This window comes from Pecten maximus, chromosome 15, assembly GCF_902652985.1.
Source record: "Pecten maximus chromosome 15, xPecMax1.1, whole genome shotgun sequence".
In the NCBI taxonomy this organism is placed as follows: Eukaryota; Metazoa; Mollusca; class Bivalvia; order Pectinida; family Pectinidae; genus Pecten; species Pecten maximus.
Genome location: NC_047029.1, coordinates 33,630,207 through 33,657,543, shown reverse-complemented (window position 1 = coordinate 33,657,543; position 27,337 = coordinate 33,630,207). Strand labels below are relative to the sequence as shown.

General features: G+C 39.0%; 1 protein-coding gene and 1 long non-coding RNA gene across 4 annotated transcripts; both read right to left on the bottom strand.

Moving 5' to 3' along the window:
* Positions 1–467: 467 nt before the first annotated feature.
* On the bottom strand, positions 468–21,369 carry LOC117344363 (oxidoreductase NAD-binding domain-containing protein 1-like). Of its 2 annotated transcripts, XM_033907112.1 has the most exons (7): positions 21,186–21,369; positions 19,673–19,730; positions 3,333–3,439; positions 2,321–2,462; positions 1,520–1,789; positions 1,151–1,247; positions 468–871 (listed from the first exon to the last, which is right to left on the bottom strand). In XM_033907112.1, the coding sequence occupies exons 1-7, from the start codon at positions 21,275–21,277 to the stop codon at positions 705–707; spliced, it is 933 nt and encodes a 310-aa protein (XP_033763003.1). In that variant the 5' UTR covers positions 21,278–21,369; the 3' UTR covers positions 468–704. The 2 variants fall into 2 exon arrangements, with proteins under 2 accessions (XP_033763003.1, XP_033763004.1); XM_033907113.1 differs by lacking the exons at positions 19,673–19,730; positions 21,186–21,369 and adding an exon at positions 6,968–7,035.
* Positions 10,541–12,492, bottom strand: LOC117344364. Of its 2 annotated transcripts, none has more exons than XR_004536160.1 (2): positions 12,164–12,492; positions 10,541–11,985 (listed from the first exon to the last, which is right to left on the bottom strand). It is a non-coding gene; the product is annotated as an uncharacterized LOC117344364 (long non-coding RNA). The 2 variants fall into 2 exon arrangements; XR_004536161.1 differs by having other exon boundaries at positions 10,541–11,943; positions 12,164–12,491.
* Positions 21,370–27,337: the final 5,968 nt, after the last annotated feature.

Genomic DNA, 27,337 nt, shown 5'->3' with positions numbered 1-27,337 from the left:
TTGACATAGATTTCAGTAAAGGTGAGAGTTATTCCCCTTGGATCATGAGGACAATCAGCAGAAACATACTTTCAAGTGTTTTACAATAGAATTTCTTTTGGTTTTTGACAAGCTTACAACAGAAAAGGAGGCTAAAATCTCATACACGATTTTAGAGGGAGATAACTCCAGCAAAGCCGGCAACTTTAAAATAATGATTGCCATTTTAAAGGCTTTAAGATCTTTTAATTTTCACAATACATTGTATTTCTCTACCTACTTCTTGACAGTAGTATAAGAAGCCTTCAGCAGATTGGTGTATAATTCTCTAGGATTGAATGGAAAGTTCACTAGACACATATGTAACTGATATACATACAAATCAACATAATGAATTTCCTATCTCTGCGTTAGAAAACTAGCACTGTGGAGGACAAATATTACCCATGGAAATATAGATCTATGGAATTAAAAGAAAAATGTTTGAACTCATTTAACGCTCATTTATTCAAATATAGTAAAAGAATATCATTCTTCTAATTAATGGAGACCTATATCAAAACAACACAATTGAAACTCTTAAACAATAGAAAACTGTGACCTTGAAAAAGTCTATGGTCATTTTTATCATGCTTCGTCAGAAAAGGTATGTAACTTATTATTTCTTAGAAGATGCTTCAACTTCCTTTGAAGAAAAATGGAACAAAGTCTGTGAGGTTATACAGCTACCACCACTTCTCGTATTGGATACGTTGTCGATCAATTCCAGCTTCCTGGACGATGGTTTCCATGGCTTCTATCATAGGGGAAGGGCCGCAAATATAAACAATGGTTTTCTCCTTTCTCAATTTCTTTAATGAATCCTGAATGTCCTCACTGTTAATCCTGCGGTCTGAAACAAAATAATATTACACACCTGAATGGGAACACTATTATAGCAGTTGTATGTATACTTATTTTTACACAACCACAATCTCATCTCATTTATTATACTGTTGTTGAACAAATCAAGATAAAAGTAAATTGGTGACCATGACCAACGAATACCGTATTTGACATAATAATAAATTGGTTACCACAAATATTTAAAAGAAACCAAGATAAGCGTAATTGTAATTTAGCACAAGGTTATTTATCTATTAATACCTCCAAAAATATATATCAAACTTACTTTTGACATGTGGTGAGGTAAGCTGGGTGGGTTTCCTGGTTACAAAATACTGACAGTCTATACAAGAGAACTGCTTGGCTACCTCCGATAACTCTCTCTGTAAGTGAAACAATCAGGCTGACAACAACGGTTAACAAAATATTACCTTCATAATCATTGTAAATATGTTTTGTTTCTATCATTATTATTATCATCATTGCTTTTCTGAAATAACTCAATGATCACTTTTATCAAAATCCATATATCGTAGGGGAGAGACATTGAAAGAAATTGTCAATGATTTATGATCATAATGAATGCAATTGAACACTGTATATCATTGCACTAGCTTTTATAAAAAAATTTACTCACGATAAAACATAACATTACCTGAAATATGAGTTCATCTTCACAGCTGGCAGAGTATAACAAGCGAACGCTGCCTGGTGTATAGACGGAGTTATCTGCCCCTATTGAGTTATCCCCCTTTGTTTCTTCCTTGGTCCGTAATAGATCTGTTACATGACATACGATACTGTAGAGTGGATTTATTCCGATTCCGCCAGCTATCAGGAGGAGGTCCGACGATGGATCAGTAGGTTTCGGGTCATAGAATGTGTCTCCGCCTGATCGTATATCCACCTCTACGCCTTCTGTACACTGTGGACAAAATAGACACTTATAAACAGGGACTTTATGGCATGTATCCCATGGAGTTTATACATGTTGTATAGGATAAATTATCAATAAATTCGTATAATTATATAATGGAGAAAACATATGCAGAATTAAATTACCCTATTAGAAAAAAAGAAATCATCAAATTAGAGTTATTTCCCTTTTCCCTACATCCACATATGTACCTCTATGGATAGCAACTAAAATATGTATAATATTATGATCTGATGATGAGATTTGAAAGGACATGGGAAAAATTATTAAATTTTGCTTAAGTTAAGAAAACTGGTTTTGTTTCAAGAGTTCTTTCCATGCATGCATATGTACATACATGCATTACATTTCAGCTACAGACATCATTTTTAAGAAACATACTTCATACTGTATTTATGATTAATATCTCTCCTTTAGAAGAGTTCAAGTGTGAATTTTATACAATATGATTTTGGATCAGTTATTGAAGACTTATAATGGATTCAGAAAATCAAATCATCAAAGTTAAGCAATTCTAACCTGTGTATGCACCCATAATGCTGGTGGGTGATCGCTTCTCTTGACTGCTAGCTCCAACAGGTTATCTTCAACAAGTTGCCGTGGTGACGAGCACATGGAAAAGCCACCTACTTTGGCAACATTGGGTATCATCATATCAACCCTGAAAAATAACTTGAGCTCTGACAACATACATAAGGGGTATTGTCAATGTGGAATAAGGAAACAAAAGATTGTCAGGTTGGGATTTCATGTTTTGCTTTGTGTTTTTGACAAAATGATTTGCTGGGTTTATTGCCCTATGAACAGCCAAGGTCATTTTAAGGCCGAGTCTCATTGTAGTAGTTGGGGACTACCTCACTGAACAACACATGGGAGGCCCGTCACATGACATCCAGAGCAACTAAGGTAAAGTGTCTTGCCCAAGGTCACAACCACGACAGCAATGACCGGCCCGTTTCTCAGCTTCCTGAGAAACACAAACCGACAAGGGTTGGGAGTGTCGAACCACACACCTCGGATCTCCACCTGAGGTTACATGGCTGGCACTCAAACCGACTGGGCTATCACAGGTAAGGGACAGCTCATGTTGACCTGAAGTACTACATTTGTATATCTTTTCAGTCATACGCCCAACCGTCTCTATTGAAGTTCAGTGGAAAGTGCTACTTCATTGTCCTATAATAAGTCTACCACCTTCGCTTGGAATCAAAATTTATATGTTAGCCTCTTTATCTATAAGGTTGATATGGTACTGCATGGAATTCTGGCTCCAATTTGTTCTTCTTCTCTGACATCATATCATACAATTATATACCTTGATCTGCGACACCATGAAATGTCACACATGAAACAGTTAGAACCCACAAACGTACGAGGTGTCATTCAGTTTGTGTAACCATTATTTATTTCTATGTTTAAAGAACGAAGTAAAGCAGAAAACAACATGCACAGTAGACAGGATACACACATTTCTCTATACAATATAACCAGGTACAGATAGGGGTATGAATTCTCCTACACACATGCTCACCATTGCCCAGCCTTGAAGAACAAACTCTTATCATGGACCTTCAAGGATAACTTTTTGACAGTGGACGACTCATCCTTCACCTTGACAACTGTCGCACGAGACACAACCTGCAAAACACCATCACCAGAAGTTAATTTCACTTACTGGTGCAACAGACCAGAGACTCTGTGGTATTATAATTACTAAATTTGAAGAAGCTTATAATCAACTTTCAATATTATTTTGTTTAGGTAATGAATTATTAAAATTCTGAGATTAGATAAAAGTTTAACTGCTAAAAACTGGGTTTCAGTAATTTCCTTTCCAACATTTGTCACTTACTCAGTCAATCACAAGTTAATATCATGTGTGTTTACATTCAAATACTTCGTTAGAGGAGAGAGACAAACAGCAGGACAAGACAGGTGGACAGACAGTTCAACTGGACAGATCTCTGGGACCGACACAAACGGTAATACAGACAGTTCTATTGGACAGATCTCTGGGACCGTCACAAACGGTAATACTGACAGTTCTACTGGACAGATCTCTGGGACCGACACAAACTGTAATACTGACAGTTCTATTGGACAGATCTCTGGGACCGTCACAAACGGTAATACTGACAGTTCAACTGGACAGATCTCTGGGACCGACACAAACGGTAATACTGACAGTTCTACTGGACAGATCTCTGGGACCGTCACAAACGGTAATACTGACAGTTCTACTGGACAGATCTCTGGGACCGTCACAAACGGTAATACTGACAGTTCTACTGGACAGATCTCTGGGACCGTCACAAACGGTAATACTGACAGTTCTACTGGACAGATCTCTGGGACTGACACAAACCGTAATACTGACAGTTCTACTGGACAGATTTCTGGGACCGTCACAAACGGTAATACTGACAGTTCAACTGGACAGATCTCTGGGACCGTCACAAACGGTAATACTGACAGTTCTACTGGACAGATCTCTGGGACCGTCACAAACGGTAATACTGACAGTTCAACTGGACAGATCTCTGGGACAGACACAAATGGTAATACAGACAGTTCTACTGGACAGATCTCTGATCTGGGACCGTCACAAACGGTAATACTGACAGTTCTACTGGACAGATCTCTGGGACAGTCACAAACGGTAATACTGACAGTTCAACTGGACAGATCTCTGGGACCGACACAAACCGTAATACAGACAGTTCAACTGGACAGATCTCTGGGACCGTCACAAACGGTAATACTGACAGTTCTACTGGACAGATCTCTGGGACTGTCACAAACGGTAATACTGACAGTTCAACTGGACAGATCTCTGGGACTGACACAAACGGTAATACAGACAGTTCAACTGGACAGATCTCTGGGACAGACACAAACGATAATACTGACAGTTCAACTGGACAGATCTCTGGGACCGACACAAATGGTAATACAGACAGTTCAACTGGACAGATCTCTGGGACCGTCACAAACGGTAATACTGACAGTTCAACTGGACAGATCTCTGGGACAGACACAAACGATAATACTGACAGTTCAACTGGACAGATCTCTGGGACCGTCACAAACGGTAATACTGACAGTTCAACTGGACAGATCTCTGGGACAGACACAAACGATAATACTGACAGTTCAACTGGACAGATCTCTGGGACCGTCACAAACGGTAATACTGACAGTTCAACTGGACAGATCTCTGGGACCGTCACAAACCGTAATACTGACAGTTCTACTGGACAGATCTCTGGGACCGACACAAACGGTAATACTGACAGTTCTACTGGACAGATCTCTGGGACCGACACAAACCGTAATACTGACAGTTCTACTGGACAGATCTCTGGGACCGTCACAAACGGTAATACAGACAGTTCTACTGGACAGATCTCTGGGACCGTCACAAACGGTAATACTGACAGTTCTACTGGACAGATCTCTGGGACCGACACAAACCGTAATACTGACAGTTCAACTGGACAGATCTCTGGGACCGACACAAACGGTAATACTGACAGTTCTACTGGACAGATCTCTGGGACCGTCACAAACGGTAATACTGACAGTTCTACTGGACAGATCTCTGGGACCGACACAAACCGTAATACTGACAGTTCTACTGGACAGATCTCTGGGACCGTCACAAACGGTAATACTGACAGTTCAACTGGACAGATCTCTGGGACCGTCACAAACCGTAATACAGACAGTTCTACTGGTGATCTCTGGGACCGTCACAAACGGTAATACTGACAGTTCAACTGGACAGATCTCTGGGACCGTCACAAACGGTAATACAGACAGTTCTACTGGACAGATCTCTGGGACCGTCACAAACGGTAATACTGACAGTTCTACTGGACAGATCTCTGGGACCGACACAAACCGTAATACTGACAGTTCTACTGGACAGATCTCTGGGACCGTCACAAACGGTAATACTGACAGTTCAACTGGACAGATCTCTGGGACCGTCACAAACCGTAATACAGACAGTTCTACTGGTGATCTCTGGGACCGTCACAAACGGTAATACTGACAGTTCAACTGGACAGATCTCTGGGACCGTCACAAACGGTAATACAGACAGTTCTACTGGACAGATCTCTGGGACCGTCACAAACGGTAATACAGACAGTTCTACTGGACAGATCTCTGGGACCGTCACAAACGGTAATACAGACAGTTCTACTGGACAGATCTCTGGGACCGTCACAAACGGTAATACTGACAGTTCTACTGGACAGATCTCTGGGACCGTCACAAACGGTAATACAGACAGTTCTACTGGACAGATCTCTGGGACCGTCACAAACGATAATACTGACAGTTCAACTGGACAGATCTCTGGGACCGTCACAAACCGTAATACAGACAGTTCAACTGGACAGATCTCTGGGACCGACACAAATGGTAATACTGACAGTTCTACTGGACAGATCTCTGGGACCGACACAAACTGTAATACTGACAGTTCTACTGGACAGATCTCAGGGACCGACACAAACTGTAATACTGACAGTTCTACTGGACAGATCTCTGGGACCGACACAAACCGTAATACTGACAGTTCTACTGGACAGATCTCTGGGACCGACACAAACTGTAATACTGACAGTTCTACTGGACAGATCTCTGGGACCGACACAAACGGTAATACTGACAGTTCAACTGGACAGATCTCTGGGACCGTCACAAACGGTAATACTGACAGTTCTACTGGACAGATCTCTGGGACCGTCACAAACGGTAATACGGACAGTTCAACTGGACAGATCTCTGGGACAGTCACAAACGGTAATACTGACAGTTCTACTGGATTTCTATAAGGTGTGTAGTGGGCGGGTACATGTGGAGAATTTCTATAAGGTGTGTAGTGGGCGGGTATATGTGGAGAATTTCTATAAGGTGGGTAGTGGGTGGGTATATGTGGAGAATTTCTATAAGGTGGGTAGTGGGTGGGTATATGTGGAGAATTTCTATAAGGTGCACAGCTGCGGTACACTCATTTGAGTAAATTTAAATACAGCACAGGTTACTACATTTGTACCATTAGATTTAAAACAACACCAGTACATGTAATGTGATATTCAGTACCAGAAACCTGTACGAGTATCTAGTGGGTATATGTAAAATGTATACAATTACCTTGATCATAATAATTATTAGATTACATCACACAAGTGGTCAGTTACGATACAAAGCCTTGATATCTACACTCAGTTATACACACATACCCACTCATTTGACGCTGATAAAACTATACATGTATACATATACATGTATATATATACCGTATCTATCCTGTTGTAATCCCAGAAGACCTACACATAAAACTATACATGTATATATATATATACCGTATTTATCCTGTTGTAATCCCAGAAGACCTACACATAAAACTATACATGTATATATATATATACCGTATCTATCCTGTTGTAAGCCCAGAGGACCCACACATAAAACTATACATGTATATATATATATATACCGTATCTATACTGTTGTAAGCCCAAAGGACCCACACATAAAACTATACATGTATATATATATATACCGTATTTATCCTGTTGTAATCCCAGAGGACCCACACATAAAACTATACATGTATATATATATATATACCATATCTATCCTGTTGTAAGCCCAGATCTAGAGGACCCACACATAAAACTATACATGTATATATATATACCGTATTTATCCTGTTGTAATCCCAGAGGACCCACACATAAAACTATACATGTATATATATATATATACCGTATCTATACTGTTGTAATCCCAGAGGACCCACACATAAAACTATACATGTATATATATATATACCGTATTTATCCTGTAGTAAGCCCAAAGGGCCCACACATAAAACTATACATGTATATATATATATACCATATCTATCCTGTTGTAAGCCCAGAGGACCCACACATAAAACTTCGCCTCAAAGTTAGGTCCATGTATAGGCTTATAGCAGGATAATGAAAAGGTCTGTTAGCTTATTTCTTACTCACATAACCAAAATCTGTGTCAATTGTACAATATCACAAATACTGATACTGTATTTATCCTGTGATAAGCCCAAACACAAAGTTTGACCCATATATAGTAGTTAGAGATAAAGGGCTACGCTTATTGCAGGACAATGATAGAGCATGGATTGTTTTTTGTGGTTAGCTCAGATGCCTTCAACAGGTAAAAATATGGTGATTTATTACTTAGCTTTTAATAAAATTCAGTCATTTCAAATCACTGAATATCAAAGAAACATGTAATCTGATTATTGCTAAAGCAATACATGTTCTCCAGCTGCACCACAATAGCTATAACACTGTAATAAATTATAAAGATGGCGCCCATTGTTAATTTGGGAAATGAAAAGTACATGTATTAGCTTGGAACTGATTTTAATGTAACCTTGACCTTACAACCCTGAAATTTAAACTTGTTCATGATATTATGGTCTTTTACATGTTTGTGATGTTTGATCAAAATCCCCAACAGAATGAAGCTGCTAAATATTACACATATAATTGAAGTACATATGTAATTTGTTGACCTATTTTCAAGGTCACGAGGGTCAAATATTATCAAACTTCAAACAACATTTCCTGAAGATCCAAAAACAGTACACGATACTTTGTTACCTGAAGTATCTATACTGGCTAAGTATCATGACCCTTAATGTCTTCAAGAATTGGTGAAAAAGATTCTTAGGTTTTTTTAATGAACCTATTTGACTCACCTTGAAAGCTGGTGAAGGTCATTTAAACATCCAATCACAACTTGAACCCCTGGTCTTATTCTCATCTAAATATTGTCTCCGTGCAAATCTATATTTTTGTTCATATATTTTTGTATTGATTCTGAGTCAGAATTACATTTATGGTATTACATGTACATGTATTTCATTAGTCTGCTGACCTATAACTGCAGAAGATCTTAAGTTTTTAACATATTTGACCCCTATGACCTTGAAAATAAGTCAAGGTTGTTAACATGAGGAAATCAACTTTATAGAAGTCGATCTAAAACCCTTCACCTAACAAATATGAGCACCTTTGTTCTGACAGTTGTTTCTGGGAAAGCTCTTCAAAAGCTGGACCGACAATATAGCCCGAGTTTCCTCTGGCCCTGAAACCATATCTGGTGTAGGGTCCCTTACACTAGACATGTTGTCGGGGCCAGAGGAAACTCGGGCTAGACCGACCAATGATGCTGCACCATGAGCTCATCGACACCTTGTGTGTGTGTTTATATAAATAACACAAAAACTTGAATGAATCATTGCCTTGTTTAATTGTCTTTTCTGATACAAGTATTTATGAATTCGTTATTTGGGAAACATACAAAACACTGTAAAATACCACACCTGACTTAACCTGTACAATTACAGTATAATGAGATTTGTTTAACTTTATATTGAAGCAGCTATAAATAGCCATTTGGAACCAGTCACAAATCCCTAACCCACGGTCGGTATACATATATATACATGCAGGGATTAATCTAGAATTTAGGGGAAACTACCCTTTTTGGACCATAGGGGAAAATCATTTCTGAAAAAGGGAAATTTGAAAATCATAAAGTTTCAGTTTTTTGCTTTAAAAACACATTTTCCAAGTAAATACAGCAAATGGTTAATTAGGAAAGCAAATCTTGAGTATTTGGGAATATTATTGCCATGAAAATGAGGGAAAACACAATATTTCGGTGAATTTAACAGAAGTCTGAGGGGAAAAATGGAACAAAATCCTGAGGGGAAACTACTCATAAACGGTAGTAAAAAATCCCTAGATTGATCCCTGCATGATATATAAATACTTGAACACAGTGAGATTATGACAGGAAATCACATCTTCAACCTTCATATCATCATGTCGTGTGTGACGCAACGTTGTATAATTTGATAACACAGAAAAACACAAATGGCGAAGGAAGACAATATAGAACTTGTGTTCTGTCTGCCCCTTGGGAATAGGTGCCAATTCCATGTGACTGTGGTGTGGTGGATATTTTACCAATCCAACCCTTCAGAGACTAGAGCCAATATAGGGTGATGTTTCACCAATCCAACCCTTAACAGACTAGAGCCAATATAGAGTGATATTTCACCAACCCTTAACAGACTAGAGTCAATATAGAGTGATGTTTCACCAATCCAACCCTTAACAGACTAGAGTCAATATAGGGTGATATTTCACCAATCCAACCCTTCAGAGACTAGAGCCAATATAGAGTGATATTTCACCAATCGAACCCTTAACAGACTAGAGTCAATATAGAGTGATGTTTCACCAATCCAACCCTTAACAGACTAGAGCCAATATAGGGTGATATTTCACCAATCCAACCCTTAACAGACTAGAGTCAATATAGAGTGATATTTCACCAATCCAACCCTTCAGAGACTAGAGCCAATATAGAGTGATATTTCACCAATCCAACCCTTAACAGACTAGAGTCAATATGGAGTGATGTTTCACCAACCCTTAACAGACTAGAGCCAATATAGGGTGATGTTTCACCAATCCAACCCTTAACAGACTAGAGCCAATATAGAGTGATGTTTCACCAATCCAACCCTTAACAGACTAGAGTCAATATAGAGTGATATTTCACCAATCCAACCCTTCAGAGACTAGAGCCAATATAGGGTGATGTTTCACCAATCCAACCCTTAACAGACTAGAGTCAATATAGAGTGATATTTCACCAATCCAACCCTTCAGAGACTAGAGCCAATATAGGGTGATGTTTCACCAATCCAACCCTTAACAGACTAGAGTCAATATAGGGTGATATTTCACCAATCCAACCCTTAACAGACTAGAGCCAATATAGGGTGATATTTCACCAATCCAACCCTTAACAGACTAGAGCCAATATAGAGTGATATTACACCAATCCAACCCTTAACAGACTAGAGCCAATATAGGGTGATGTTTCACCAATCCAACCCTTAACAGACTAGAGCCAATATAGAGTGATATTTCACCAATCCAACCCTTAACAGACTAGAGCCAATATAGAGTGATATTTCACCAATCCAACCCTTAACAGACTAGAGCCAATATAGAGTGATATTTCACCAACCCTTAACAGACTAGAGCCAATATAGGGTGATGTTTCACCAATCCAACCCTTAACAGACTAGAGCCAATATAGAGTGATATTTCACCAATCCAACCCTTAACAGACTAGAGCCAATATAGAGTGATATTTCACCAATCCAACCCTTAACAGACTAGAGCCAATATAGGGTGATATTTCACCAATCCAACCCTTAACAGACTAGAGCCTATATAGAGTGATATTTCACCAACCCTTAACAGACTAGAGCCAATATAGAGTGATGTTTCACCAATCCAACCCTTAACAGACTAGAGCCAATATAGGGTGATGTTTCACCAATCCAACCCTTAACAGACTAGAGCCAATATAGAGTGATATTACACCAATCCAACCCTTAACAGACTAGAGCCAATATAGGGTGATATTTCACCAATCCAACCCTTAACAGACTAGAGCCAATATAGAGTGATATTTCACCAATCCAACCCTTAACAGACTAGAGCCAATATAGAGTGATATTTCACCAATCCAACCCTTAACAGACTAGAGTCAATATAGAGTGATATTTCACCAATCCAACCCTTAACAGACTAGAGTCAATATAGAGTGATATTTCACCAATCCAACCCTTAACAGACTAGAGTCAATATAGGGTGATATTTCACCAATCCAACCCTTAACAGACTAGAGCCAATATAGAGTGATATTTCACCAATCCAACCCTTAACAGACTAGAGTCAATATAGAGTGATATTTCACCAATCCAACCCTTAACAGACTAGAGTCAATATAGAGTGATGTTTCACCAATCCAACCCTTAACAGACTAGAGTCAATATAGAGTGATATTTCACCAATCCAACCCTTAACAGACTAGAGTCAATATAGAGTGATGTTTCACCAATCCAACCCTTAACAGACTAGAGTCAATATAGAGTGATATTTCACCAATCCAACCCTTAACAGACTAGAGCCAATATAGAGTGATATTTCACCAATCCAACCCTTAACAGACTAGAGTCAATATAGAGTGATATTTCACCAATCCTTAACAGACTAGAGCCAATATAGGGTGATGTTTCACCAATCCTTAACAGACTAGAGTCAATATAGAGTGATGTTTCACCAATCCAACCCTTAACAGACTAGAGCCAATATAGGGTGATATTTCACCAATCCAACCCTTAACAGACGAGAGCCAATATAGAGTGATATTTCACCAATCCAACCCTTAACAGACTAGAGCCAATATAGGGTGATATTTCACCAACCCTTAACAGACTAGAGTCAATATGGAGTGATGTTTCACCAATCCAACCCTTAACAGACTAGAGTCAATATAGAGTGATGTTTCACAAATCCAACCCTTCAGAGACTAGAGCCAATATAGGGTGACTTATATGTTAAAGCATTACAAGACTTAAAAAACAAATTTAAGTGAGGTTCACATCATGAATCCATATATTTGCCAATTACCGTATTTGACCTAATAAGGGCGCCCCAACCTTTTTTCAAGGAAATGAATCTTTGACTGAGTGTCAAAATGGTGTTCAAAAGTAATAATGCATGTGAAATGTTTTGCTACTTTATGTGTTCAATTTTCTTCAGCAAAATAAGTCACTGGAACACAAGTTTTGGCCACATTTTGTCTATTCCTACAGATGACATGTCAGTGCAAAGAGCACCTGAAACTAAACACACATACAAATAATACCTTACCATCTTTATTTGAAGATAAAGTAAAGACTTCATTCTTGTTGATAAATAACTTTTGTTCAGAATAGAAAGCTAGTAAAAGACATTGTAAATCAATTATTAGGTCAAAGAAAATGATGTCTGGTATGATCCGGGAAATCACCTGTGTCTATAAATAGAACACAAACGAGTTCCATTTGAACATGAAATGGTGGACCACACGTTCTCTGGTCTAAAGATCAGCTGGCATGGTTTACAAGTTTACAGGAATATTCAAGTGATGTTTAAGCTTAATATATGATAATGAATAGATATCTTCATCTGGAATATTTTTATGACTGAATATTTTACTGTTTCCACAGCCTTGGGTAGTCTGCTATAAGGTATAGTCTGTTTCATAAAACTTCAGAATAACTAATCTTAGTAAGGGCGCCCCCATTGTCAATTACCCGCGCCCTGCGCCCTTATTAGGTCAAATACGGTAATTGTATGGTGTTTGATCAAAATCCTTGGAGGAATGAAGCACAGTGAAGCTTGGCTATACAAACATATATGTACAAGATGGACAGAGAAGAAACCTATAGTCCATCTGGTTTTACCAGTAGGGGACGAATAAATTCAGGAACCAATAAAGTACTTATCAACTTATCCTTTTGATGTCATATTGCTATCTGTAAAGGCACATGCTCAAGCTAATACGTAGGTAATTAAATGTCATACATTGTATACCAAGGTACATCACAAACTTAAATATAACTGATTTCTTATGATGCTTCAATATTGATAGTAGTTGATAATTGAATTTATATTTGTAAAAAATTAAAGTGCAGCTAATAAGCATCTTTTCAATTAACAAGAAAATAAATCTCACAAAAACATTCTTTTGATATTATGCTGATATATAAGAGGTTGGTATTATTATGACTTTTGTTTCTAGACTTTATAAAATATAGAATTCCAATTTACGGTAATAGAATATAGAATTCCATTTACCAGTAATATTATGCTAATCATACAATAGAAATACAGTAACATGTATTAAAACAGGAATAGTTTCTATCATCTATATGATCATGTACTCAAAATACTTTGAAATGAATTTATTTCAGATCAAAAAAATTACAAATTTTCAAATATGTGTCAACTTCATTAATTTCTTTTAATTAAAAAAATATCTTTCAACATGAGAGCATTTGCATATCAATAAGTTTATTTTGATTCCAGTATTCATGAATTCAATATAATAAAAATATTTCTTATAAGTTTCATTTCATCAATACACATATAAGTAGATATGCAGATTAGATAGATCTATAATATGCAGACATGTTATTGTATATAAATGTGTACACCTAACACACATCTGAATAACATGTGACTAGTTTCAAATAAAAACACAGAAACGAAAGTTCATTTACAAAACTTCAGTGCTTTTCTTGTCAAATTAAATATCAATTTAATCAAAATAAACGGCCATGCATGATTATGATTTTCAATAATACAATGTGAAGAACCGTCTTTTCTACAAAATGAAGGTGACGTGCTATACGGATATCAGTGATACCTTCTGAATATCCATGATGTTGAGATTCTTGGATAAAGTTCTTTTTGACTATATATTGCTATGTTAATAATGTATATATTAAAATCAATATGATTGCAATATTTGTATAAAAGAAAAATATTTTGTTCTTTCTAGAGGTACCTCAGCTTGTCTTACAGTCTCAGGTCAGGTAAATTATCAACACTATAGTCTTTTCAAAGAATTTTACAATTAATGAAAAAAAGTAATATGGTGTATTTGCGCATGAACTTTGGACGTTGCAGGATTTGAGAACAAATCATTATACACTAACAAACACAAACTAAACATAATATCAGCCAGATCGAAAATCTTGGTAAAATTACACACCAACAACACAACAGGTTAGTCACACTTATTATATAAGGAGAAACTTACATGTACGATTACTAATTAAATGCAAACCAATAAATTGTGGTCCTTTTCATGACAAAATGTATCCTTTTTAATTAAAACTTTTTGCAAAGTCTAATAAAAGTCTGGAATTCTTGAACCATAAAAAAGATTTCCATCATTCTTGTTTTTATAGCATCATAAAAACTTGTTCAATATGTATAGCAAAATTATCATCAGTTGCAAATCTTTACAAACATATCTGTTAATCTTTACAAACACACATGGAAGTGATGAAGAAAATTTTGAAAAACATTTTACTTCACTTGCAAAAAAACATTCTCACAACAATTGAAAAAAGAGACAGTAATTGATTGAGCAAACAGTATTAAAATTAAGGGATTGGTCCATAATTTTTCATCTTCGCTAGTCAAGGCTTTTGACTGCGTTACACTTCACTAGTCCATGGCAGATATAGTCTAGTCATCAGCTCTGACCCTCTACTACCTCTAGTGGAGATTCAAAATTACTGCCCTTTACCCATGAAATTTTCTATAAAAATGAGCGTTTAATACAGATGTACCTAATCGGTGACAAACACACATGGAGACTTGTGTCATTTTGATGAGGCATATGTGAACAATAATTTCTATCAATAGACCAGTACTACGACTGTTTCCCCAAATATTATACGTCTCTGTTTTTAGGTAAAATGTCATGACATAGTCAACAGGGTAGCTCTGTACTGGGTGCCGTAATTTTAGTTTACTGTGAAACCAAGCCAGAATGTAAGACATGATTTGATTGGATATCCTGGGATTCCAGGGTACGATGGTTTGAACACGACTGCTAAGGGTTTGTGGAGTGTAACACAATAGTCAGAAACCTTGACTAGCGAAGATGATAACTTTTATGCCCAAGCATGCACTATAACAAAGAGGTCTACTGGGTCTGTATCAGTTGTGTTAAATCTATTACAATATACCTATATACTCATTCCTCTATCCATTTGGTCTGTCCTTCTCCTTCTTCAAGATATACAATTAATTTTAATTCACTCACAGACAACCCTTAACGTTGGTCTAGGTAATGAATTTGGACCTCTGGACTCTGATCATGATGTTTGTAAATCTTATCTAAGCATGCTTCTCATACCGATGCTGGCAAATCAACATCATTTTCTAGACTTAACAAGAGATCCCTGAGGGATCTTGGCGCCCACCATTGAATGATCTTCATAGGTTCCATGTCAGATTGATCTTTTCTCTACTTTTCCCTTCCTCTAAGTCTTACTAATCCGTGTAAATTCAGAAACAGCCCTCTATAGCTAGTACTTTTCAAACAAGGGGAACCTATATATAAAATTTAAGATTTAGCGATAATGGCTGTCTGTCGACCATGTTGTTTTTGGATTGGTCCCAATATGCAAAACTAGGCACTGAGGGGAACCTACATATGAAATTTGAGAAAGATCTCTTAAGTACTTTCTGAGAAATAGCGATAACAAACTTCAATTGTCAAAATCCAAGATGGCTGCCTGTCGGCCATTTTGTTTTCCGATTGGTCCCAAAATGCAATATGCATAACTAGGCACCGAGGGGAACCTGTGTATGAAATTTGAGAAAGATCCCTTCATTTCTTTCTGAGAAATAGCGATAACAAACTTCAATTGTCAAAATCCAAGATGGCTGCCTGTCGGCCATGTTGTTTTCCAATTGGTCTCAAAATGCAATATGCATAAATAGGCACCAAGAGGAATCCTACTTATGAAATTTGAGAAAGATCCCTTCAGTGCTTTCTGAGAAATAGCGATAACAAACTTCAATTGTCGATATCCAAGATGGCTGCCTGTCGGCCATGTTGTTTTCCGATTAGTCTCAAAATGCAATATGCATAACTAAGCATCAAGGGGAACCTACATATGAAATTTGAGAAAGATCCCTTCAGTACTTTCTGAGGAATAGCGATAACAAACTTCAATTGTCAAAATCCAAGATGGCTGCCTGTCGGCCATGTTGTTTTCCGATTGGTCTCAAAATGCAATATGCATAACTAGGCACCAGGGGGAACCTACATATGAAATTTCAGGAATATCCCTTCATTAGTTTCTTAGAAATAGCGAAAACAAATTTCAATTGTCGAAATCCAAGATGGCTGCCTGTCAGCCATGTTGTTTTCCGATCAGTCTCAAAATGCAATATGCATAACTAAGCACTGAGGGGAACCTACATATGAAATTTGGGAAAGATCCCTTCGGTACTTTTTCAGAAATAGCGATAACAAACTTCAATTGTCAAAATCCAAGATGGCTGCCTGTCGGCCATGTTGTTTTCTGATTGGTCTCAAAATGCAAAATGCATAACTAATCACCACGGGAAACCTACATATGAAATTTCAGTAAGATCCCTTCATTAGTTTCTTAGAAATAGCAATAACAAATTTCAATTGTCGAAATCCAAGATGGCTGCCTGTCGGCCATGTTGTTTTCCGATTAGTCTCAAAATGCAATATGCATAACTAAGCATCAAGGGGAACCTAAATATGAAATTTGAGAAAGATCCCTTCAGTACTTTCTGAGGAATAGCGATAACAAACTTCAATTGTCAAAATCCAAGATGGCTGCCTGTCAGCCATGTTGTTTTCCGATTAGTCTCAAAATGCAATATGCATAACTAGGCACCAAGAGGAACCTACATATGAAATTTGGGAAAGATCCCTTCAGTTATTTCTGAGAATTAGCGATAACAAACTTCAATTGTCAAAATCCAAGATGGCTGCCTGTCGGCCATGTTGTTTTCCGATTGGTCTCAAAATGCAATATGCATAACTAGGTACCAAGGGGAACCTACATATGAAATTTGAGAAAGATCCCTTCAGTACTTTCCGAGAAATAGCGATAACAAGAATTGTTTACGGACGGACGGAGGGACGGGGGGACGGAGGGACGGAGGGACGGACGGACGGACAGACGGACGGACCACGGACCACGGACGCAGGGCGATTTGAATAGCCCACCATCTGATGATGGTGGGCTAAAAATATAAACAGCAAATTTGACCCATGACCTTGATATTTCTTCAGGTATCTTTAGATTTAATTTGTCATCAAGAAAAAAAATTCTGAAGAAGTTGACTTTCTTGAATGAGGGAGGAATGTATTGGAACTGGGCTGTGCTAGCTCTAAGCACCAAATTAAAAGGCCAGGGATATAGCTTTAATGGTTAGAGCATACGTCCAGAGGTCTTGTCCCGGTTCAAGTCCCGGTTAAAGTCCCGTTCAAGTCCTGGTCTGGGTGTTGAATTTTTACTCTTGTCCTACATATGTTTTCTTGGAAAAGGAAAAATAATTTCAACCCTCACTGAACTTTGTCAACTTATATCTTCCCTATATTTACCCTATTCAACCTAATAAACACACTGTGTGCTTAAAAAACACAAACTATGTACAATAGAGAAACATTTCCATGCAAAATCAAAGTTAAAAATAACTTTTTTTTTTCATTTCTTTTTTTATATTTAGGCAGTGAAAACAATTTAGTCCTTGGTACGAAAGGCTAAAGAATATATTGGCAGATCAGTGATCATCAGTGATCAATCATGAAGTTATAGATACCCTTACATTATATAAATTGATAATGTACCACTTGCTAATGTTGAAATACACTGTTGTTCAACAATAATTCAACCTATTTTAACTCCACACCTTTAAAGTACCGCCTATCACTTTTTCTGGCCTAATTTTCAAGTGAACACCATGGCCATTCCACATAATTTTATCAATACAACACATTTTGGCCATTTTATTTCAAAAATTCAAATTAATTATCCCTTGCATCATTAGAGAGATATTAATTAACTGCTTGTGTAAATATATTTCTTTTCTTTTGGTTTTAAATTTTAATTCAAACATCAACTTTGAGTGGTTTTGGTTTCTCCCATGTAAACTCTGGTCTTCCAAAATGTCCATAGCAAGCTGTCTTTTGATAGATGGGATCATGGAGTCGAAGCTCTTTGACAATGGCACCAGGACGAAGGTCAAAGTTATCTTCTATGACCTTGAGAAGTTGTCCCTCTGTGAGGTCAGATGTTCCATAACTCTGTACAGTTATAGATAATGGTCTGGCCACACCGATCGCATAGGAAACCTGGATAAGGACTCTTCTACATAAACCAGCCTTCACCAAAGATTTAGCAATCCAGCGAGTCGCATATGCTGCCGATCTGTCAACCTTGGAGAAGTCTTTTCCAGAAAAGGCCCCTCCTCCATGTGCTCCCCAACCCCCATAGGTGTCAACAATGATCTTCCGGCCTGTAAGCCCAGCGTCACTCTGCGGACCTCCAATGATGAATTTTCCCGAGGGTTGTATGTGAAAGATTGTGCTACTGTCCACATATCGCTGAGGAATGACAACATTGATAACCTTCTCCTTGATTTGTTCACGTAATTCTTCCGTTGTCACATGTTCATTGTGCTGTGCAGATATGACGATGGTGTGTACACGTAATGGTACACAAGCCCCACCATCGTATTTATATTCGACAGTCACCTGGGTCTTGGTGTCAGGTCGAGCCCAAGGTAGTCCCCCATTACGACGCAGCTCAGCTATTTTCTGATTCAGCTTGTGTGACAGGACTACAGTGAGTGGCATGCATTCTTCAGTCTCATCTGTTGCATATCCAAACATGATACCCTGGTCACCTGCTCCGATGTCATCTTCCGATCGGTTCTGATGCACCCCTTGAGCGATATCTGGACTTTGCTGTTCTAAAGCCATCAGAACATTACAAGTCTTGTAGTCAAAACCCTTTGCCGAATTATCATATCCAATCTGCTGTACAGTGTCACGGACCACCTGTTGATAATCGACGGTGGCTGAGCTAGTTATCTCCCCTGCCAGGAGAATCATTCCAGTTTTTGCAACCGTTTCACAAGCAACCTTTGCTTTCGGATCACTTCTTAACAGAGCGTCTAAAATGGCATCGCTAATTTGGTCACACATCTTGTCAGGGTGACCTTCACCAACTGACTCGGACGTAAACAGGAATGTTCCGATATCATCCTGGCTACACTCTTCAGCATAGTGTTGGTGAATTTCGGTATAGTGATCTGCACCAGCCACACAGTTGTTTGTGCCGTCTGACATTTTGTTTTTTAAAATTTTACTTACGTTGTGTCTAGTGTTACTGGCTGTTCTTTCAAGGTGATCTGAGGACATAGGCCGGACACTGCAACACGAATCCCAGAGACAATGACAGCATATTATGATATTGAATTATTACAATTTGTACTTTGAAAACCAAATATTTTAGAATTTAGATATCTATTTTCTCAACATCAATGCATTGATTTATTCTATACTTGATCACTATAAAGTACAGAAATACATTACTAACATTAAAGGGGAGGGAGCTAAAGAAAAGTTTGTGAATGATTGGAAGAAGTGGGAAAAATTAATACAAATTTTACAATGACATGCATGTACATTGTATATAATATATGACATCAAAAAGTACATGAAAATGTTAATTTTCGTCTGTGTAACTTTATTCTAATATTGGTATTTGCTTTACTATTTACATGTATATATTATTATAACATCAATTATATCATTGAACAGTCTTGAGTAAATTGAGTTAATCTCAGAGTCTTTCACCAGTCCCTGACAAATGCCATCTGATGCTTCTATTTTCTAAAAAAAAAAAAAAAAATCTATTTTTAAATTTAACTCACCATTCAGGTAAATTTAATAATCACATGCTCTCTCTCTCTCTCTCACATGTAAATGTGGGTATACTTATGATATTGTTTTGAATGTGTATGTATGTTTTGTGTGTATATGCTATATCTAAACGGTGCAATCAAGTGTGGAGCCTGGTCAATGGTGCCGATGACTCGGTTGATGTGGCGACCAACACAGAAGCTGAGCCCTCGACAGGAGTGATCAGGCTAACAGGAAACTCAATATGTATGTGTGTGGGATGGATGTATGTTTATCAGAATATGTATACAGGTATAGGAGTATGTATGGTTTGTATGTATTTATCCTTGTAGTTAAATTGATGATGATGATGAGTATGATGATGATGATGATTATATTATGATGATGATGATGATATCATGATGATAAGATTATGATGGTTATGAGTATGATGATTATGATGATAATGATTAGTAGGATGATTAGTATGATTATGATGATGATGATGATGACGACGAGATTATGATGATGATGCGGATGATTATGATGTTTATGATGGTGATGAGTATGTTGATGATGATGATTAGTATGATGATGATATTATGATGATTATTTTTATGATGATGATTTCAATGTTTAAGTAGGATGATGAGATTATGATGATGAAAAATATAGGTTATGATGACAGTGAAGATGATATTATGATTATGATGATAGCAAACCATACATATTGGAATCGATGTGTGTTTGTGTGTGTGATTCTTATGTATTTATGTATTAAAATGTCTTTAAAAATAAAAGAAGTATAATAAGGCTGACAATTGTTAGATTTGTCATATTGACAGGTAAATCAATTTGACTTCTTAAGAATTGTTTCTTAAATATAATGACGTCGCTTTATGAGAAATACTGTTTTTGAAGAGGAAAATCTAAAGGCAAGTGAAAACGAACATGCCATCGGCATGTTTACGCCAGTACCTACCAAAATATCGTGGGTATTTTTGAAGAACTTCGACGAAAACTATTTCTTGAGGTAAACGAAATATATTTTAGCAAATGTTTGGTATTTCTCATATCAAATTTCCTCAAAAAAAGACTGCAGTAGACTTCCTGTTGTCCATCAGGCGTGCATGCATGCCGAGTAGAGTGTTACTTGAAAGGAAGTGTGATATAGCGTCTAATTATTATACAATAAAAACAAACATGATCCGGTATCTTTACTTCCGGAATGTTTTGTTCAGATGGACAAAGTCATTAACCTCTTAGTTTTGAGTTATATATGTGTGTTTATTTATTTATTTATTTTTTTTTTATCTATTTATTTGTATATTTATCTATTTCTATTTATTTATTTTAAATATTATCATTATTTAGAAATAACCTTTTTCAATGGAATGCGGATTAAAAGGGCTTTTTTATTCCATGGAAAATTTTGTCACTCGGGGCACGCAATCAGGGACATTCAAAAGATCTAGGTAACATTAATTATTCATATACCTCCCTGACAAAACACTAGGTTTGTTTACCCCGTTGTTAAAATTAGCAAAACGGCTGCGAGATCCATATATCATCTAATTGTATAACAGCTTGGTCATTGTATCAGACGAATACGACAAGTACAAATTCATTTCCAATTTTTCGACTCAAGACACATTTAAAATACCCTGATGACACTCTGACGGTGTTCGCGATTTGATGTCAGACACAGGAAAACCTCCTATTTAGAACTTTTCTGAGTAAGCGACAATATAATCAAGCTTGACTATTGTCATATGGTAGATCTAAATTGTCGACGTGTTCTCTTTAAATTACAATACTGTCCATATCGATCGGATACACCATAAAGAAAAGAAAATTAAGAACATTACAAACTTTTCAACATCAACCGCTCGTCTCGATTTCATGTACATGTACAACAGGGACAGCTTATTACAACCGTGATTAATCAGCTGTATGATAAAGGTGGTGATTTCAAAGCCCTATTGTGAATGTTCCATTTCTAAAGAGTAACATCCCTGCTTCTCCTTTTCTGAGTTCAAGGTTTTTATGGTTCTGTTTTCATGATTCCGTGATATGTATTGGTTGCGGGCAGAAACAATACAACACATAGTTTCGATAGATTCATTGTGATCTGGTTGGTTGTTTGGCGGGTTTATCACTCCTGAACAGCCATGTTCATTTGAGGCGAGGTCTCATTGTAGCAGTTGGTGACTACCTCACTGAACAACATACGAGAGACCCGTCACCCATATCAATTAGGATAATGTGCCTTGCCCAAGGACACAACCACGACAACAGTAAACCGACACCGGTAGTGACCGTTGAATTATGCACATGAAGTTACATGGCCGGCGCACTAACTGACTGAGTTATCACGACCCTCTCACCTCAGGTTACGTGGCCACTGAGCTATTGCGGCAGTCTCACCTGAAGTAACGTGTTCGGCGCCCTAACCGACCAAGCTATCACAGACCCCTCATCTGATGTTACGTGGCCGGCGCCCTAACCGACCAAGCTATCACAGACTCCTCACCTGATGTTACGTGGCCGGCGCCTTACCGACCAAGCTATCACAGACCCCTCACCTGAGGTTACGTGGCCGGCGCCCTAACCGACCAAGCTATCTCAGACCCCTTACCGAAGGTTACGTGGCCGGCGCCCTAACCGACCAAGCTATCACAGACTCCTCACCTGATGTTACGTGGCCGGCGCCCTAACCGACCAAGCTATCACAGACTCCTCACCTGATGTTACGTGGCCGGCGCCCTAACCGACCAAGCTATCACAGACTCCTCACCTGATGTTACGTGGCCGGCGCCCTAACCGACCAAGCTATCACAGACTCCTCACCTGATGTTACGTGGCCGGCGCCCTAACCGACCAAGCTATCACAGACCCCTCGCCTGAGGTTACGTGGCCGGCGCCCTAACCGACCAAGCTATCGCAGACCCCTTACCCGAGGTTACGTGGCAGGGGCTCTAACCGACCAAGCTATCGCGGCACCCTCACCTGAGTTTACGTGGCCGGCGCTCTAACCGACCAAGCTATCTCAGACCCCTTACCGGAGGTTACGTGGCCGGCGCCCTAACCGACCAAGCTATCTCAGACCCCTCACCGGAGGTTACGTGGCCGGCGCCCTAACCGACCAAGCTATCTCAGACCCCTCACCTGAGGTTACGTGGCCGGCGCCCTAACCGACCAAGCTATCTCAGACCCCTCACCGGAGGTTACGTGGCCGGCGCCCTAACCGACCAAGCTATCTCAGACCCCTTACCGGAGGTTACGTGGCCGGCGCCCTAACCGACCAAGCTATCTCAGACCCCTTACCGGAGGTTACGTGGCCGGCGCCCTAACCGACCAAGCTATCTCAGACCCCTTACCGGAGGTTACGTGGCCGGCGCCCTAACCGACCAAGCTATCTCAGACCCCTTACCGGAGGTTACGTGGCCGGCGCCCTAACCGACCAAGCTATCTCAGACCCCTTACCGGAGGTTACGTGGCCGGCGCTCTAACCGACCAAGCTATCTCAGACCCCTCACCTGAGGTTACGTGGCCGGCGCCCTAACCGACCAAGCTATCTCAGACCCCTCACCTGAGGTTACGTGGCAGGGGCTCTAACCGACCAAGCTATCTCAGACCCCTCACCTGAGGTTACGTGGCAGGGGCTCTAACCGACCAAGCTATCTCAGACCCCTCACCTGAGTTTACGTGGCAGGGGCTCTAACCGACCAAGCTATCTCAGACCCCTCACCTGAGGTTACGTGGCAGGGGCTCTAACCGACCAAGCTATCTCAGACCCCTCACCTGAGGTTACGTGGCAGGGGCTCTAACCGACCAAGCTATCTCAGACCCCTCACCTGAGTTTACGTGGCCGGCGCTCTAACCGACCAAGCTATCTCAGACCCCTTACCGGAGGTTACGTGGCCGGCGCCCTAACCGACCAAGCTATCTCAGACCCCTTACCGGAGGTTACGTGGCCGGCGCCCTTACCGACCAAGCTATCTCAGACCCCTTACCGGAGGTTACGTGGCCGGCGCCCTAACCGACCAAGCTATCTCAGACCCCTCACCTGAGGTTACGTGGCCGGCGCCCTAACCGACCAAGCTATCTCAGACCCCTTACCGGAGGTTACGTGGCCGGCGCCCTAACCGACCAAGCTATCTCAGACCCCTCACCTGAGGTTACGTGGCCGGCGCCCTAACCGACCAAGCTATCTCAGACCCCTCACCTGAGGTTACGTGGCAGGGGCTCTAACCGACCAAGCTATCGCGGCACCTTCACCTGAGTTTACGTGGTCGCGCTCTAACCGGGTTGACTGAGTTATTGCCCCTGAAGATGCAGGTTGACGATCACATCAATTTTATGATCCCAGACCTGATATCATCCATCATCTGTATACTAAGGTGTTCCGTTAGGGCCAAATTTACAATATCGCTCCTTCGACCTAAACGCGAAGGAGCGAAGGAGCGAAAACACGATGGCGAAGGAGCGAAGGAGCGATGGAACTTCGCTCCTTCGCCATCGTGTTTTCGCTCCTTCGCCATCGTGTTTTCTCTCCTTCGCCATCGTATTTTCGCTCCTTCGCTCCTCCGCGTTCGGAAGTTCGATGGGGGGTAATTGATTTATTTATTTTATTTTATGTGATGTATGCATAAGTATTCCAAATGATTTTGCAGCTACCGTACCTTGAAGAGACGTTTAAAGAATCTTGGTCTCAAGAAACAGGGAAATTGGAGTTTAGGTGAAATTGTCACCGCTATAAGGTTAATATACAATCTCTCCAATAGTATGTTCCACGTCTTATAGTATTTCGACTGATCCTATTGTATCTTATCCAGGTTGAAAAAGTGGCTCAATGAACCGAACTAGTTATGAAAACTTCTCTCCGCCCACACTTCATTTAACTTTCAGTTTAATATACTTAGTAGTTATCTTATTACTGTTTTCCATTTGGGAAAATACATGTATCACTGAAATTTTTTGGAAAACACCTTTTTTGTCTAAGGGAAACTGTACTGATAGTCTACGAAAAAATAGGGCTAAAACTCACTGAATTGAAAGTGTTGATTAACAATTTATGAAAATTGTAGAATCTATATGATAAAACAACAATATTAAAATATAATAATCTTCTGTGCTTTTTGTGGTTTAGATTGTAGATGTGGATGTTGTAGAGTTGAATAAAGATGAAGTCGTAGAGTTGAGGTTCCTCTGTTTATTGGTGCAGGTGGGTATATGATGTATCCGTACGCAGACGGGTAAGAGCGACATAGTTTCAATAGAAGGCTACTCTTTTATATGTTCATGATGTGCATTGGCCGGACAGATAGATTTCCCCTAACTTAATATGGTTATGGGGTTCGTGACCTGAAGTCTACATGTAAACACCACATTAATTATAACTACACAAAGATAATTGGATACAACCAGTATTACATGGACATAGTATAGATAACATCAAAGTTGTTTAGAGAACCGAGGTCCATCTAATTATTGGCAAATTAGCTAACATGTGTACATTTAGATATGATTATTTACCAGTTCTAGGTATAATTATATAAACTTCTACTGAACATATTACAGTACAATATTTAACTCAAATTTAGTGTTTGCGTAATTTTTTTTCATTTAAAACTCTAACAATTTGGTTGCCTGGTAAGGTATTTAAGGCTTCATTTATAAACACTATTAAATCTTCATATCAAAAGGAGGAAATCGAAGGGAGTGGACAGGTTTTGGGATGCCGGAGCATGGCATAGCTGCTGGAAGGTACCTTACACTACATAATCAATAAATCGTCTGAGACAAGAACATCCGAAGTGTTGACTACACGACACAAACAATAAGTGGTACTGTCTCGGAGGGTAAAATTTCAAACCTTGTTTGGTGCCGTATCTCGCCCTAACTTGAAATCGGAACAACTGATGGCCGCTCATATTACGGTAACTTTGAAAACACGTGTTCAACAAAACAGATAAAATGTCACAACTTTTATGTTTGAATATTGTGAGTGACCAAATATTACTCCTATAAGATAACAAATAAATTTGTTCGATTCTGTAGCTATATCCTACCTCGTGCCAATCTAGAAACGCATGTGTTATATATCATAATGTTCAAGAAAGGCTTCGATACTGTCGTTAACTATTTTGGAGCGCTTTTTACTGCACGGATGACAACGTCAGAATCCTCAATTTTTGAAAATACAATGTATACCCCATTATTGGCCGAGCTGTATAACTTGCAAAACAAATTTGATGATGGCGTTGTCTCTCCGTCCGCCACGTGCAATATTTCCCATGGAAATTCCAAGAAGTATGTAGATCTCCTAATTCATGACCGATCTTTGACTCTTAAAGGTTGTATCACCATATTGTACAATTTATATGTAATTTGTATACACATCTGTACCTTTTTAAGCAACTTTTAGCATTGATGATTCTTTTGGTTCCAGTCCATATTTATGCATTTTTCATTTTGACACTTTTGGCACATCGTGTGATACACACGGTGAATTGCACCGATGCACTGCACGACATAAGCGTACATTATAAGTACAGCAGTATAGTGCAATGTAGTACAACAGCGCGTTTTGGCAATGAACGCATATTATTATTTCGTCCCGTCATACCCGTTGTTAAAGTTTACCCGGAACGAAAAAGTATATTCTAATATGTTATTCTGTGTAACAACGTCGCAAACCGCATCAAAATCGGTTGGCCGAGTGTCGAGATATCGCAGATCAAAAGTACGCCGTCAGCGTACGCGGTCAGGCACTCTGAATACGTCACAGGTTTAACCAGAGACTTGTATAGGTCTCTGGTTTAACGGAGTAACGGTATCTGGACATGAGTTTTGAGGTTGATATGACTTTGGCGAATATTGTCGATAAGAAGATGGAATCTATCCGTATCAGTTTGAGTCTTTAAGAAAATTAAATCTTAGTGAAATGGACTCTGAAAATGACCGCTTGGGTAACACAGACGGATGTGTTATACCAGAGACATACAATGTATATAGTCTCTGGTTATACCAGGGACATACATGTTATACACGATACAATAATCGGTCAATCACCAATAAACTTATATTAGTTATGTGTTTGCCATTTCTTACTCATTACTACGAAAAGGA

Excerpts from the sequence above, each read along its gene's own strand:
- LOC117344363 (XM_033907112.1), bottom strand. The coding sequence starts at position 21,277 with ATGAGAAATACCAAACATTTGCTAAAATATATTTCGTTTACCTCAAGA. Across the intron at positions 1,248-1,519 it reads AAGATGAACTCATATTTCAG|AGAGAGTTATCGGAGGTAGC; the intron begins GTAATGTTATGT and ends TTTCACTTACAG. Across the intron at positions 872-1,150 it reads TACCTCACCACATGTCAAAA|ACCGCAGGATTAACAGTGAG; the intron begins GTAAGTTTGATA and ends ATTTTGTTTCAG.